Source organism: Elephas maximus, chromosome X (assembly GCF_024166365.1).
Source record: "Elephas maximus indicus isolate mEleMax1 chromosome X, mEleMax1 primary haplotype, whole genome shotgun sequence".
Lineage (NCBI taxonomy): Eukaryota > Metazoa > Chordata > Mammalia > Proboscidea > Elephantidae > Elephas > Elephas maximus.
In genome coordinates, this window is record NC_064846.1 from 50,906,755 (window position 1) to 50,922,257 (window position 15,503).

Here is a 15,503-nt window from a genome sequence, read left to right on the forward strand (position 1 = left end):
ATTATAGAAAAGTACTATAATTCATTTATCCATTTTCCTGTTAAATATTTTGAAATAGGCCCAGAGCACTTTCCATAACACAGGTTTGTCCTCCAAGGGAAAATACATTACCAAAACCTTACCTGACCTAGGGTAGATGTAATTGGCCAGCTCTAGCCCCCTCTAGCCTTGGTGTCTCAGGTAAGAGAAAGGATAAAAAAGCTAAGAAGTGCTTCTGAAGGCTATAGCCCAGGTATGCAGGGCCAATGAAAAACTGAGTTTCAATCATAAGATTGAATGCTTCCCCTGCCCAAACCTTATAACCATATCAACAGGGTTCTAGTATAGTAAGTAACAGTGGATTATAGCTGAAAAAGCTCCAAGACTCAAACTCTATTTAAGGATTTTTTATGGAAACTCAGAAACAACAGGGGAGATAACAACAAGGACACTAGAGGAAATTGAATGAATCTTGTTGTTGTTAGTTGCTGTTGAGTCACCTACGACTCATGGTGACCTTCTGTATAACAGAATGAAGCATTGCTTGGTGCTGCATCATCTTCATGATTGTTGGTATGTCTGAGTCCATTGTTGTGGCCTGCTATCATGTCAATATCATTGATGGTTTCCCTTATTTTCATTGGCCCTCTACCAAACATGACGCACTTTTCTAGTGATTGGTCTTTCCTGATGACATGTCTAAAGTAAGCGAGTTGAAGTCTTGCCATCCTTGCTTCTAAGGAACATTCTAGTTGTATTTCTTCTAAGCCTGATTTTTTTCATTCTTTTGGCAGTCCACGGTATATTCAGTATTCTTCACCATCACAACAGTTCGAATGCATCAATTCTTCATCTGTCATCTTTTTTCATTATCCAAATTTCACATGCATATGAAGCAATTGAAAAGACCATGGCTTGGGTCAGATGCACCTTAGTCATCAAAGTAACATCTTTGCTGTTTTAAAACTTTGAAGAGTTCTTTTGCAGCAGATTTGCCCAATACAATACGTCATTTGATTTCTTGACTACTGCTTCCATGGACATTGATTGTTCATCCAAGTAGAATGAAATTGTTGACAACTTGTATTTCTTCTCCATTTATTATGATATTGTTTATCAGTCCAGTTCTGAGGATTTTCATTTTCTTCATGTTCAGGTGTAATCCATACTGAAGGCTGTAGTCTTTTACCTTCATCAGTAAGTGCTTCCAGTTGTCTTTCACTTTCAGCAAGCAAGGTTGTGTCATCTGCATAACGCAGGTTGTTAGAGCCTTCCTCTAATCGTGATGTCACATTCTTTTTTATATAGTTTCCTGGATTGTTTGTTCAGCATCCAGATTGAATAAGTAAGTTGAAAGAACACAACCCTGCCACATGCCTTTTCCAATTTTGAACCGTGCAGTATCCCCATGTTCTGTTCAAACTACTACCTTTGATCCATGTACAGGTTATGCACATGCACAATTAAATGTTCTGAAATTATCATTCTTCAAATGTTATCCATAATTTGTTATGATCTGCATGGCTGAATGCCTTTGCAGAGTTGATAAAACACATTTCTTGTATGCTGTGCATATAAATATTTTAAAATCATTTAGGAAGTTAGAGGATCCCAAGAAAGATGGTAGACTGTTACAAGAAAATCTAACTGCATTACAGTTATATAAAACAACCTCACTGAAGGGAATGTGGAGAAAAATTGTTGACCTAAGAATCTTTGGAAATGTATGGCATCTGGAAGACTGAAAGCAAAATGAATTGCACATAAGCACTACACTCTAGTTGATAAAATTTTTTCCCATGGTGGTATGGGTTAACAATTCTGATACTACCATACATGTATACTGGAATGGAACAGTTAGGTGAATGGGTGGCAGATAATGGTCTCCCTGTTAGAGTGAGAACTTACATACAAGCAAGGGGAGGAGCCTAGTATGATCCGTGTGGTAATGGATTAAAGTTGGAGACATCAGAATGAACTCATGTCTAACTTAATATAGATACAGATGGTTACTTATAGAAATATTTATAGGTATGTGTATATACAGGTTGCATATATATTTTTTGATCTGTCAGCTGAGAGAGTCTAGAAGAAATGACAGTCCAGTAGTATTAATAATCCTAACGTCCAGATCTTAGTTTCTAACACCATTCTCCAATAAAAGGAACCAGGGCTTCTTGGAAAAATGGATGTTTCGAGGACTGGGGCAGGAAATATGCAAGATTAGCCTGGAGCATCTTGGTAGTACCAGAGGGTAAGGAAGTACTCAACACAAACAAATTGATGGGTGTATGTCAAAGGAGCACAGGAGCCAAATGAAAGAGCTTCAAATGTTCACAGGTGGAATGACTTGTGCAAAAACTAAATTAGTATAGGATTGTAACCCAAAATATAAAATAAATATCCATGAGTCCATATGGATATAGAAAAATGATTGGATAAATAAATAAATGAGAGAAAAAAGACAACTGTCCCTTGCGGAAGAATTCATGTAGGTATTCCACCCTCAAGGAACGGGAGGAATAACTCCCCATTCTTTAGGTGTAGGCTGCTCATATTGACTTCCTTTCAAAGATTACAGCACAGAAAGGGGGAGAGAGGATAGTAACTTTACAGTAGAGAAACCTTACAATTACTACCTCATTTAAGTGATCAAGACCAACTTCAACAGTCATAAATCATGTGAGTATTATGTACACTTGATATGATGTAATGAAAATGGCAGTTTACCTCTGTGGTCTTCATCCTAATATCCCATAACCTTGTTCTAACCATGAGAAACTCACCAGACAAATTTCAGTAGTAGAGAGTCCTACAAAATACATGACCAGTACTCCTCAAAAACTGTCAAGGTCATCAAAAGCCGAAAAAGTCGGAAGTTACCAGTCAAGACAATCCTAAGCACACATGACAACTAAATGTAATGTATCCTGGATGGGATCCTGGAACAGAAAAAGGACTTTAGGGAAAACTAAGGAAATCTAAATAAACTATGGATTGATTAATAATTATGTTCCAGTGTTTGTTTATTAATTGTAACACATATATCATACTAATATATTAATAATAGAGAACCTGAGTGCAGAGTATATGGCAACTCTGTACTATCTCTCAATATTTTTGTAAATTTAAAACTGTTCTAAAAATTAAAGTCTATTTAAAAAGGGGTAAAAAGTTAGCTGCATAAGAATGCATACAGTATAATGCCATTTATATAAAGTTCAAAGCATGCAAAATAATACTGTGTATTTCACAGGGATACCAGGAGGAGCTTCATCCTCTCTTATCTCTTAAAGTTTCTGTTTTTCTTTTTTACAGAAATGTTTATCTTGTTTTTCAGCTTAACTGTATCTTTAACTTTTTGTGTGTATATATGTATATATTAATATATATGCTGTAGTTTTTTGTGGGTTAGATTTTATATATACATACACATACATATATACAGTTGTGTATATGTATATACAGATATGTGTATGTATTATATATATATATATATGTGTATATCTGTGTGTATGTATGTTTTTGGAGTAGAGAAGACATATCTAAGCAAGAACTGAGAGAGCCACCTCAACCAGAAGTCCTCTTGATTTTTTAAAAATTCTTATATCAAAGGAAATAGTATGGACCATAAGTAACTGGTGAGAAACTTGGAATCTGCTTTCATATACTCCTTTCTGTGGTTATTTAATGTGTCGATGCTTTCATGATGAGCATTTGAGAGCCAAGACTCTAGATCACCTGAAATTACTTGAATGAATCACAAGTCTGTTATTCTATGCCCTTGCCTTTAAGATACAACTATACTTAAATCCTAAACGTGAGAACATCCAGTTTTTTAAGACTTTAAAACATAAAGATTCTACTGTTTGTTACAAAGTTTATTATACTTATTCATACACTTCAATAATTAAGTCATTCAAGTCAGCTCTATTTTTTAGCTCTTTGCTTTTGCTGCTCCATCTGAATTGTTCCAAGTTTCTTAAAGCTATAAAGTATGTAACTCATGGTAGCTAATAAATTAGAGCTTTTTCTTGTTCTCTTGAATGTTCTTTTTTTTATAGCATCCCATTTCTAATAGACACAATATCTTCTCTTATTTTTCTGAGGGTATTAATGATGTTTTTATGAAGTTTTTTTCTCCCTTCATGGTCTCTCTTTTCTCCCATTTACTTTCTTTTCTGTTTGTTTATTCCATTGCCTCTCTTTCACATTAAAAGTTTTCTTCAGGTGTCTGATAATAGATGTTCATATTTATAGCAGGGGGCTAAAAAGATTTTTGGAAGCTCTGAGTACATAAGCGGCATTGGTTGACTTTGAGCTTCATTTTAAGGTGTTCTGGCTAGACCACTTGTTGAAGGAATTCCCCAGCCCGAGTCAGTATCTATAGATCTTTACTCTTGAAGTTTATCGGAGAATACTGTTCCAAACTCTTGCTTGAGGGTACTACCAGGATTCTAGGAGCCAAATAGGAGGAAAGGTCTAGGGGGTCTTCCCCATTCAGTAAGCATTCTTTGTCTTAATCTCCTTGCTTTCAGAAACAGTATTCACACTCTTAACTATGTCTGGCATTCCCCATCTTCAGAGAATGAACCTCCAATATTCTCCCAGGAATGGGGAGGGGACTTCACCCAGTAACATATGGTGGGAGAGGGGATTTAAAAATCTAATTGGGTTTTAAACACCTTTCAACCTACTTACCTTATTTTAACCCCATCTGTTCACATTCATTTCCAGATGTACCTGAAGTTATACATTTCTGAACTATTTGAGATTTCTCAAGTGTAGGTTAGATTAGTTTTGGCTTCTGTACTGCTCCTTTTAAGATTGAACTTTCTTGAGTGTGTTGAGTCAGTTCCTACTTAACCAATTATTTTCTAGTTTCCAAAATATTTTTGTTCTTGCCTCCATTTTTCTTCCTGACCTCGTGGGTTTGTGTTTTTTTAAAAAAAAAAATCCCAGTAGTTTTAGAGGTGTTTCTGGAAGCAGTGAAATCAGATGCATGTGTTTAATCTACCATCTTTATCTGAAACTAATTTAACTGTAATGAAAGAGTTGCCTTACCTCCCTCATGTGATATCTCTATTGTCACTGGTTTGTATTAGGTGTTATATCTGAAGAACCTTAGCCCTCAGGTGACTGAAAAGGATCTTGTCTCATTGTTCGCCCGGTTCCAGGAGAAAAAAGGACCTCCGATTCAATTTCGAATGATGACTGGACGCATGAGGGGCCAGGCTTTCGTCACCTTCCCCAGTAAGTGGATGCATCTAGATAACTACTCAGTTGCAGCATCAGTTCACCATAGAGACTACCTCTAACCTCTCTGATTTAGATATAGCCCTCTGACTTTTCCATAGACCAGGAATCAACAGTCTTTTGAACAAGCACATGGGAAGAAGGGAAAGGAAGTAAGGAAAATATGTTTTCAGTGTTCTTCTGTCCCCTTTTTTGTGCTTCCATTCCTTCATTGACAGTGCAGGACCACCTTACCCCAGTGTCCTATTGTGGTAAGGTCAATCTCAATTCCACAACCTTGGCACTTCTTTCCAACTGTACCAAACTTTGCTTTCCCTTTGCTGACAATAGTATTTCTGGTTCAAGTAATAATTATATCTCTTATTAATTAATAGATTTTCATTCTGATCAGAACACATGTACTTGCCTTCAGGACTCAGTGACTATAATATGTTAATTCATTAATAATTTATGATTAATTAATGGATGATGAAATATTCTTCTAAATATTGTTTGCATGTTAATACATGGCTTCAGTGTCTTAATTCAAAGGAAAGAATTATATAGGAATTTTAGTTTCTATGATAGACCAGCCAATATGTCTTTTTGGGGGGAGGTTAGGTAGGAGTTGTACTTTTCATTGTTCCTAAACTGTCATCATTTATAAACAGCCTACTCACTTATGTATAGGTAAGTGCTATACATAAAAGCACATTAGTACTGCCAAACTCCCCTCCACTGTTTTCAACTAGTCTTGTACCACCTTTCTTATTAAAGGTTTATGGATACTCTGTATCAGTGGTTTTCAGTCTTTTCAAGTGTGAAGACCCCTTTTGAACATAAAAATTGTTTCGTGGACCCCCCCCCACATAATATGATCTATTAATTGAAGAATGTGTAATGAAAAAAGGCTTTATAAATTCAGTGTTAATTTTAAATGGATAGCTGTTTTATTAATCGTAACAGCAGCTATACACATATTTGAAAATTTATATCATAAATTATTGGTTCAGTTGAAAAATACTGTTTGTCTGCTTATGATTTCACAGACTCCTGGCAGTAATTCTACTCCTTATTTCTCACATCCAGACTTGGAGATCCACGTGTTGAATACTCCTGCTATACACTATATACGATCACACCTCAAGTTCCTACATGCCTACAAGGGTTCTTAAACTTATTTATTCCGTATGAGGGCTCCCACAACCATTCACCCATCAAAAGAGAGTAGCAAAATGTCCTCAATACCATGATAACTTCCTTTATTTGTGTTACTGATTTTGGAAATTATTAGGTTCTCATATTACCTACAGTCTAAGATAGAGCCAGATGTATTGTTAGTTATAGATTAGATTCTTTAACATACTGTCTATATCCTTGTTTCTTTACCTGTATATTTCAATTAGGAGAAACCCTCAAACACCCATTTTAAGCATTTATTGTCATTATTCTTAGCCGTTAGTTTAATCTTGCTGAGTTAAACAAATTGGAGATTATGGAAAAGAGAACTGCCAGTGACTATATGGCCTTATAACCTGACATTTAACTCCAAGGCCAAAGAGCCTAAACTAGACTTGGAATAGAATTGAGTTACTAACTTATTTAAATTCATGACTTTTTTTTTCTCTTTTAGATAAGGAGATAGCATGGCAAGCATTACATCTAGTAAATGGATATAAACTACATGGAAAAATATTGGTGATAGAATTTGGAAAGAACAAAACACAACTGTCAGATCTCCAGGCTGGTTCTCCCATATCTTGTGCTACAAATAACACTACAGAAATCAGTGGCAGCTAGAAGATAAAAAGATTGTGGGTCCTGGGTGGTCTTTCTTGCAACAGAAACTTGGATCTAGGATTCGTGTATACATAGCACTTTGTTTGGAGTTAAAGAGAACTAACTTAGGGAAAAAGTCATTAAGACGATCCTTTCAGTATATGGAGAGAGGTGGTAGAAAACATTTTCGATAATCAAAGATTATATAGGACAGATGATAATACTGAGAATGAAGGGTGGGGTACAAAAAAATGTCCTTTTCTCAGGATAAATTAGAAAGTATTATTTCCAAGACTTTTTGTTTAATCCTTATACTTTTTCTGGGATCTTCAATGTTTGTCACTAGAGATTACATTCTTTACAAGACTGCCTATTTACGGAACAAAAAAACTAGTTTAATTTTGAAATATTTATTTACTAGAACCCGTCTGTCCTTAATTTCATCCACCTAGTAAACAAAAGACCAGGACCCCAGGCCTAAAGATCAACAAATGCCATTAAGTCAGAACAGTCAGCAGTAGCAGTAGTAGTTTCATAAGTCAGTTGACATATTTAATCCATACTTCCCCGCTAAGTGATCAGTGTCTTCAAAAAGCTATATATTTTTCTAAAGGAATCTTTTAGATCAAAATATTGATGTTCTTATGGCCATTTAAGCTAGCTACCATTGAGTAATCATTCAATTCAAAGCAATAAACATTGACTAATTCTCTAATACGTTAGGTATTAGATATATGAATTTTAGAAGGGGAACATACTAGTGAAGAATACTAAAGGAGAGTGAGAAGAAAGAATTCTCTACAGGAGAGGTAGCCTATCCCAAATCCCCCAATTGGTTGTTTATGGCTGCTGGAGACTAGAAAGACAATATAGTATATAGGAAGTAGTACAAACTTTGGAGTCAGACCTGTGTTTGAACCTCATAGCCACACTTACCACACTGTGACATTGGCAGGTCACCTAATCTGAGCCTCAGTTTTCTCATCTATTAAATGAGGATAATAATACTACTTACCTCATTGGGTTGTGAGGATTAAATGAGATGGTATTATGCAAGCTGAAGAAGAGAAAGAAAAAAGAATGAAGAAAAATCAACAGTCTAGAATCCTGTGGGACACCATTAAGCACACCAACATATGTGTAACGCAAGTGCCAGGAAGAGAGGACAGGAAAGAAAAGCAGAAAACATTCAAATACATGATGGCTAATAACTTCCCCAATTTGATGGGAAAACAATCTACACATCCACGAAGCTCAGTGAACCCCAAGTGGGATAACACAAAGAAATCCATTACAGACACAGCCTTATAAAAATACTGAAAGACAAAGACAAAATCTTGAGAGCAACACGAGAAAAGGGAATCCCAGTGAGATTAAGAGCTGACTTCTCAGCAGAGACAATGGAGGCAGCAGTAAAATAACATTTTCAGAGTGCTCAAAGGAAAAAAAAATGTCCATCAAGACTCCTATATCCAGCAAAGCTATTTTTCATTAATGAAGGTGAAATAAGGACATTCCTAGATAATCAAAAACTGAGAGGATTCATTGCTAACACCCAACTTAAAAGAACTACTAAAGGAAGTTCTTCAGGCTGAAAGCAAATGACACCAGACAGTAATTGGAAAGGAAAAAGCAAAGGTAATTATGTGACTATAAAAGATAGTATAAATGTGTATTTCTTTTCCTTAACTGATTTGAAAGCAACTGCATCAAACAAAATGTTTATTATTGTAATGTTGGGTTTATAACATATAAAAATGTAATATATTTGCACATAACAGTAGGAAGGAGGTGGGTGGAAGCAAAGATGCATTGGACTAAAGTGATGATTCTAGATGGTAATCTACAGGAACAAATTAAGAGAACCAGATATAGGAAATAAGATTAATATAACAAAAGATATGAGTATACGCATTCTATTTCTTCTCTCAGATTCTTTAGAAGACATAATTTTATATACAGTAATAATTATGACAATGTATTGCTAGATTTGTAACATATATAGAAATGATATGTATAACAGTAATACCACAAAAAGGGAAAATAGAATATATAGGAACATTTCTTTATCTCATTGGAATTAAGTTAGTGTAAATCTGAATTAAATTCTGACAAGATGTATATGGTAAGCCCTAAAGCAACCACTAAGAAAATAACTTTAAAAGTATAGCAAAAAATTGTTCAAGAAATTAAAATGTTACATCAGAAAATACTCAGTTTAAAAGAAAGAGTAAAGGAGGAATAAGGGAACAACAAAGATGCAAGACGTATAGAAAACAAACAGTAAAACGGCAGGCATAAAGCCACCGATATCAATAATTACACTAAATATGAACAGCTCAGACATTCCAATCAAAAGGGAGAGATTGTCACACTGGGAAAAAAAGAAAGATTAAATTCTATGCTGTCTACTGGAAACATACTTTAGAGTCAGAGATACAGATAGATTGAATATAAAAGGATGGACAAAAATATATCATGCAAATAACATTAAGAAAGCTGGAGTGGCAATACTAATATCAGACAAAATATACTTTTTTTTAAAGTTACTAGTGATAAAGAGTGATTTTTATAATGATAAAAGGGTCAATCCATCAGGAAAATATAACACTTATATACATATATGCACTTAATAGCAGAGCACCAAAATACAAGAAGCAAAAACTGAAGGACATAAAGGAGGAAATAGGCAAGTCAATGATAATAGTTGGAGACTTCAGTACAGCAGTTTCAGTAATGGATGGAACAACTGGGCAGAAGATCAACAAGAAAACACAAGACTTGGAAAACACCGTAAGCCAGCTAAACAGAACAGACAGCTATAGAACACTCCATCCAACAACAGCAGAATATACATTCTTCTCAAGTCTACGTAAGACATTCTCCAGGATAAGCTATATGCTAGGCCATATGAAAAACCTCAATGTATTCCATCATTAAAAAAAAAAAAAAAAACTAGAAACAGAAGGGAACATCCTCACCCAATAAAGGGCATCTATGAAAAATCCACAGCTAATATCATACTTAATAATGAAAGACTGGATGCTTTCCCCCTAAAAGGGACAAGACAAGGAGTTCTGCTTTCACCATTGCTATTCAACTTTGTACTGGAGTTTCTAACCAGGTCAGTTAAACCACAAAAAGGAAATAAAAAGCAGATTGAAAGGAAGAAGTAAAACTGTTTCTATTTGCAGATGACATGATCCTGTGAGTAGAAAATCCTAAGGAATCCACTAAACTAAGAAACAAGTTCATCAGCGTTTTAGGATACAAAATCAATACACAAAACTCAGTTGCATCTCTATACACTTGCAAAACACAAACCAAAATTAAATTAGGAAAACAATTTCATTTACAATAGCATCTAAAATAATAAAATATTTAGGAATAAATTTAACAAAAGATGTTCAAGATGCATACTCAAAACTACAAAGCATTGTTGAAAGAAATTAAAGAAGATGGAAATAAATGAAAAGACATCCTGTGTCCATTGATTGGAAAAGAATATTGTTAAGGTAACAATATTCCCCAAAATTTATCTACAAATTCAATGCAGTCCCTGTCAGAATCCCAGCTGGACTCTATAGAAATTGGCAAGCTGATTCTAGAATTCATATAGAAACTCAAAAGGGACCCAGAAAAGCCAAAACAGTCTTGGGAAGAAAAAAAAAAAAAACAAAGTTGGAGGACTCATGCTTCCTGATTTCAAAATTTATTACAAGCTACAGTAATCAAAACTATGTGGTACTGGCATAAGGATAGACATATAAATCAATGGAATAGAATTGAAATTTCAGAAATAAACTGTTAGCAATGATCAATTGATTTTTGACAAGGGTGCCAAGACCATTCAATGTGAGAAGAATAGTCTTTTCAACAAATGGTACTGTAATAATTGTATAGCCATAGGCAAAAGAATGAAGTTGGACCCTTACCTCATAACATATACAAAAATTAACTCAAAATGGATCAAAGTCCTAAATATAAGCACTAAAGCCATAAAACCCTTAGAAAAAAACAGGAGTAAATCTGTTTTACCTTGAATTTGGCAGTGGATTCTTGCATATGACACCAAAAGCATAACCAAAATAAAACAGATAAATTGAACTTCATAAAAAAAAAAAGCCATTGTACTTCAAAGGACACTATCAAGAAAGTGGAAAGAAAACACAGAATGGAAGAAAATGTTTGCAAACTGTATATCTGATGAGGGACTTGTATCCTGAATATATATAAAAAAATAAACTTATGCTCGATAATAAAAAGACAAATAATTCCATTTTAAAATGGGCAAAGGAATATCTTCTCTGAAGAAGATATACTAATCCCTATTAAGCACATGGAAAGATGATCACCATCATTAGTCAAATCAAGGAAGTGCAAATCAAAACCACAATGAGATACCACTTGGCATCTAGAATGGGTATAATAAAAAAGACAAAAACAAGCGTTGACAAGGATGTTGAGAAATTGAAACCCTCATATATTGCTAGTGGGAATGTAAAAGGGTGCAGCCACTTTGGGAAACAGTCTGAAAGTTAGAAAGTTCAACAGTTACAATTTGACCCAGAAATTCCATTCCTACGCATATTCCCAAGAGAAATGAAAACATATGTCCACACAAAAACTTGCACATGAATGTTTATGGCATCATTATTCACAAGAGCCAAAAGTTGGAAACAAACGGCTTCAAACTGCTTCAAAATGGTTCCATAATTGCCGTTGTAAACAAGAGCTTTTTAAGTATTGCAAAGCAACCAAATTTGTTGCCTGTCGTATTTTGACCCGAGTAGGAAACAAACACCTGTGCCCTGCTCAGAGATGGTGGCTGACCGTGCTACTTTGAATGTGTGTTGCTCTCCACAGCCCTGCCAATAATGTTGCTCTCCAAAAGTCTTGCCACAGTCCTTCCTCTTGAAAGTTTCAGGAGCCTGATGCGGGAGACTGGGTTATTAGCAGGACTGTGGAGAGCAACACATTCAGAGCAGTATGGTCAGCTGCCATCTTAGAGTGGGGTGCAGCTGTTTGTTTCCTACTCGGGTCAAAATACCAGGGGCAACAGATTTGGTTGCTATGCAACACGTACGCAGCCCTTATGACATTTGCTGAACCATTTTGAACCAGTTTAAAGCCCTGGAAACAACCCAGATGTCCATCAACTTGAATCGATCAACAATTGTGGTATATTCATATAATGGAATATTCTTCAGTCATAACAAGGTGTGAAGTACTGATGCATACTACAAGATGAACAGACCTTGAAAACAATATGCTAAGTGAAAGAAGCCAGTCACAAAAGCATACATAATGTGATCCCATTCATGTGAAATGTTAAGAATTGGCAAATCTGTAGACCTGAAAGTTATTTAGTGGTTGCTTAGGGATGAAAAAAAAATTTTTTTTTTTTTAGGGATGGGGAGGGATAGGGGAGCTGGGAGTGATAGCTGAAGTGCACAAGGTTTCTTTAGGGGTTGATGAAAAGGTTCTAAAATTTATTGTGATGGTTGCACCACTACGTGAATATACTAAAAACCATTGAATTGTACACTTCAAATGCATGAATTGAATAGTATGTGAATTATATATCAATAAGCTGTCACAAAAAAGAATTTGGATACAATGCAAATGTCCATCAGTAGGAGAGTGGGTAAATAAATTATGGCACATCCTTTAAAGTGGAATATTATGCAACCACTAAAGAAGTAGAATATGTCCATATATTCTGACCTGAACTGGTGTCCACAATTTTGTATTAAGTTGAAAAGCAAGATCTAGAAATATGTATAGCATGAATACTTTTTTTTAAACAGAACTATTTGTATATCCATAAGGTATATGTGTATATAGATATATCTGAATAAACTTAGGAAAAAGCTAGGAAATACATATACTGAATTGTAAACATTTGGGAGATACGACTGGATAGGCTAAAAGGGGACTTTTACTTTATGACATTTTTCAAGTGGTGTGATCTTGACTGGTTTTTACTTTCTTCAGTATTTTTTAAAGAAAAAGATTAACAAAATACTTTGCCAGTGACTTGGCTTCCTGAATGTTTGCCAGGCCTGCTGTGAGGATATCATCTGACAATACTCAGGACATAGTCTTATTCCTTTGATATACTGCTTATTTAGGGTTATTTCTCCAATTTTAAATACAGTTTAAGAGTCAAGATGTAAATTATCCTGGAACAGCACCTTGAATGTGTTACCCTGGGACATACCTCTAAGCTGGACTTTTCAGAAGAAACTCCTTCCTGTTAGGTGGGAAATCTCACCTGTGCCCTTTACTAGACATACAGACCACTAACAATAGAGGAAAATAAAAATGGAGATGTCTCTCAACTGGTGCATAGAAAAACAAACTGTGGTATATCCACACAGTGGAATCCTACTCAGCAATAAAAACGATGAACTACATTCAGCAACTTAGAGGAATCTCGAATGTATTATGCTAAGCAAAAGAAGCTAGACTCAAAATGCTACTTACTGTATGACTCCCTTTACATGATATTTTGGAAAAAGGCAAAACTATAGTGACGGAAAGCAGATCAGTGGATGCCAGGGGTTAAAGGTGGTGGAAGGTTTGATTACAAAGTGGGTAGCATGAGGAATTGATTTTAAATCATGGAACTTTTCTGTATCTTGATCGTATCTACAAAGTGGAAGTTCAAGGAATTTTTTTAATCATGGAACTTTATGTTGATTGTATTCACATGACTATGCATTTGTCAAAACTCGTAGGACTGTACAATAAAAAGGATAAATTTTTCTGTGTGTAAATTTTTAAATAAATTTAAGTGTTTTAATGGAGGGAGAGAAAAACTGGGAGAGACAGTCATTTCCATTAAGCTGCGTTCCTATTCTTTCGATTACTGTTGAATACTTAAAGCCACTTTGCAACTATAATTTTTTTGGCCACAAATCAGGAAAAAATGTCAGTTAAAAACATCTGTATTCACATACACACAAAACCAAATACCAAACCCAGTGCCGTCGAGTCAATTCCAACTCATAGCGACCCTAGAGGACAGAGTAGAACTGCCCCATAGAGTTTCCAAGGAGCACTTGATGGATTCGAACTGCTGACCCTTTGGTTAGCAGCCGTAGCACTTAACCACTACACCAGGGCTTCCCATACACACAAAAAACCCACCATTAAAAAGGTCAAAAATAAGACCAAAAAATATATTTTTATACAGAAGGAGATAATTTCCTTAACATACAACATATATAATTTTTGTAATATACAAAGGTTAACAATCCAATAAAAAAGTGGGTAAAAAAAAAGGATTCTAGAAAAGGGAATGTAAATGGCCAATAAACTAAGAAAAATGTTCAGACTTACTAAAAAAAAGTAATGCAAATTAGGACAATCAGCTGTCTTTCAAAAAAAATTTTTTTTAATTTAACAGAAAAGTCACAAAAAAAATAGCACAAAGAATTCCAGTATACCTTTCCCCTAATGTTAACATCTTATATAATCATAGTACTTTTGTAGAGAAGCACCAGTGTTATACTCTGTTAGCAGCAAAAGCAAAAAGTTTTATTGTAGAGAGAGAGAGATTTGCAAACCAGGACATACCATAACACCTATACAAAGTATCATAGTGTTTCACATTGCAGGGGGACAGTGAGGCTTTTACTGGATGGAGTAAACAAAGGGCTCCATGCTCACAGGCATGAAGAGGGTATAGGGCAAAAGTTACAAGGGGTGTCATTAAGGTACAAGCTTTCTAAACATTATCAATTCTATTCTCTCGCCTCCTAGAACATGTTGACCAAGGCATTCTTCTTGGATCAAACTGCATAAATATCCTTGACAAACATCTTTTTTGACAATTCCTCATACAAGCTAAAGTCTTGACCCTTGTTCCTTACTGTGCTACAAGCAGTTAAACTTTTACAAGAAGCTGAATTGTCTCTTCAGGGCAGCAGGAGTAAAGATTTCAGACCCAGCTGCAGTTTTGATTCAAAATGGAGTTTTAATTTAATTCTGGGGCAGCCATCTTAGTCTTGGATTTTCTTACATTCCCCCTTTTGATCAAACCACTACTAGGAGCACAGATCACCCACAAAGGAGTTACCTGTCTTCTGCAAGGATTTAATATCTCAAGGATGGCTGCTCTGTTTAAGCTTTCAAGACCCCAGACGCCAGCCCTGTTGTTTGAGGTGGCCAGGCACCATCCAATGTTACCTTACTGTTGCTTTGGGCCTCAACTTCAGGGTGAGTTTGTCTTCGGTCAAGGTAAGTGTTGCAAACAAGGCCACATTAAAGGAACATCCTGGCATTCCTAAAAAGTGTCTGATCCCAAAACTAAATGTCATTCCTAGCAAAATTAGTTTCATCTGAATACATAATTTGTCACATGGCTAGATGTCTCAAAGGTTAACTGTGGCAATGAGAAACATAGTGCATATTCCTTTTAACAAGCACTATAATGACAATTACAAGGATTAAATGGAGTAGCCAGGCTACTAGAAAAGAGCATATCCCAGATGCAATACTTG

At 35.3% G+C, this 15,503-nt stretch overlaps 1 protein-coding gene across 4 annotated transcripts in view; it reads left to right on the forward strand.

The window, feature by feature from the left end:
• Window positions 1-13,763, forward strand: part of RBM41 (RNA binding motif protein 41) — a 53,102-nt gene extending 39,339 nt beyond the window's left edge. For 2 of the 4 annotated variants that reach the window (XM_049872007.1, XM_049872008.1), the window contains 2 exons: window positions 5,085-5,232; window positions 6,848-13,763. In XM_049872007.1, the coding sequence (XP_049727964.1) occupies window positions 5,085-5,232; window positions 6,848-7,014 (315 nt within the window). In that variant the 3' untranslated portion in view covers window positions 7,015-13,763. The remainder of the gene's footprint in view (window positions 1-5,084; window positions 5,233-6,847) is intronic. The other 2 variants (XM_049872009.1, XM_049872010.1) reach the window with 1 other exon arrangement.
• The last annotated feature ends 1,740 nt before the right edge of the window (window positions 13,764-15,503 follow it).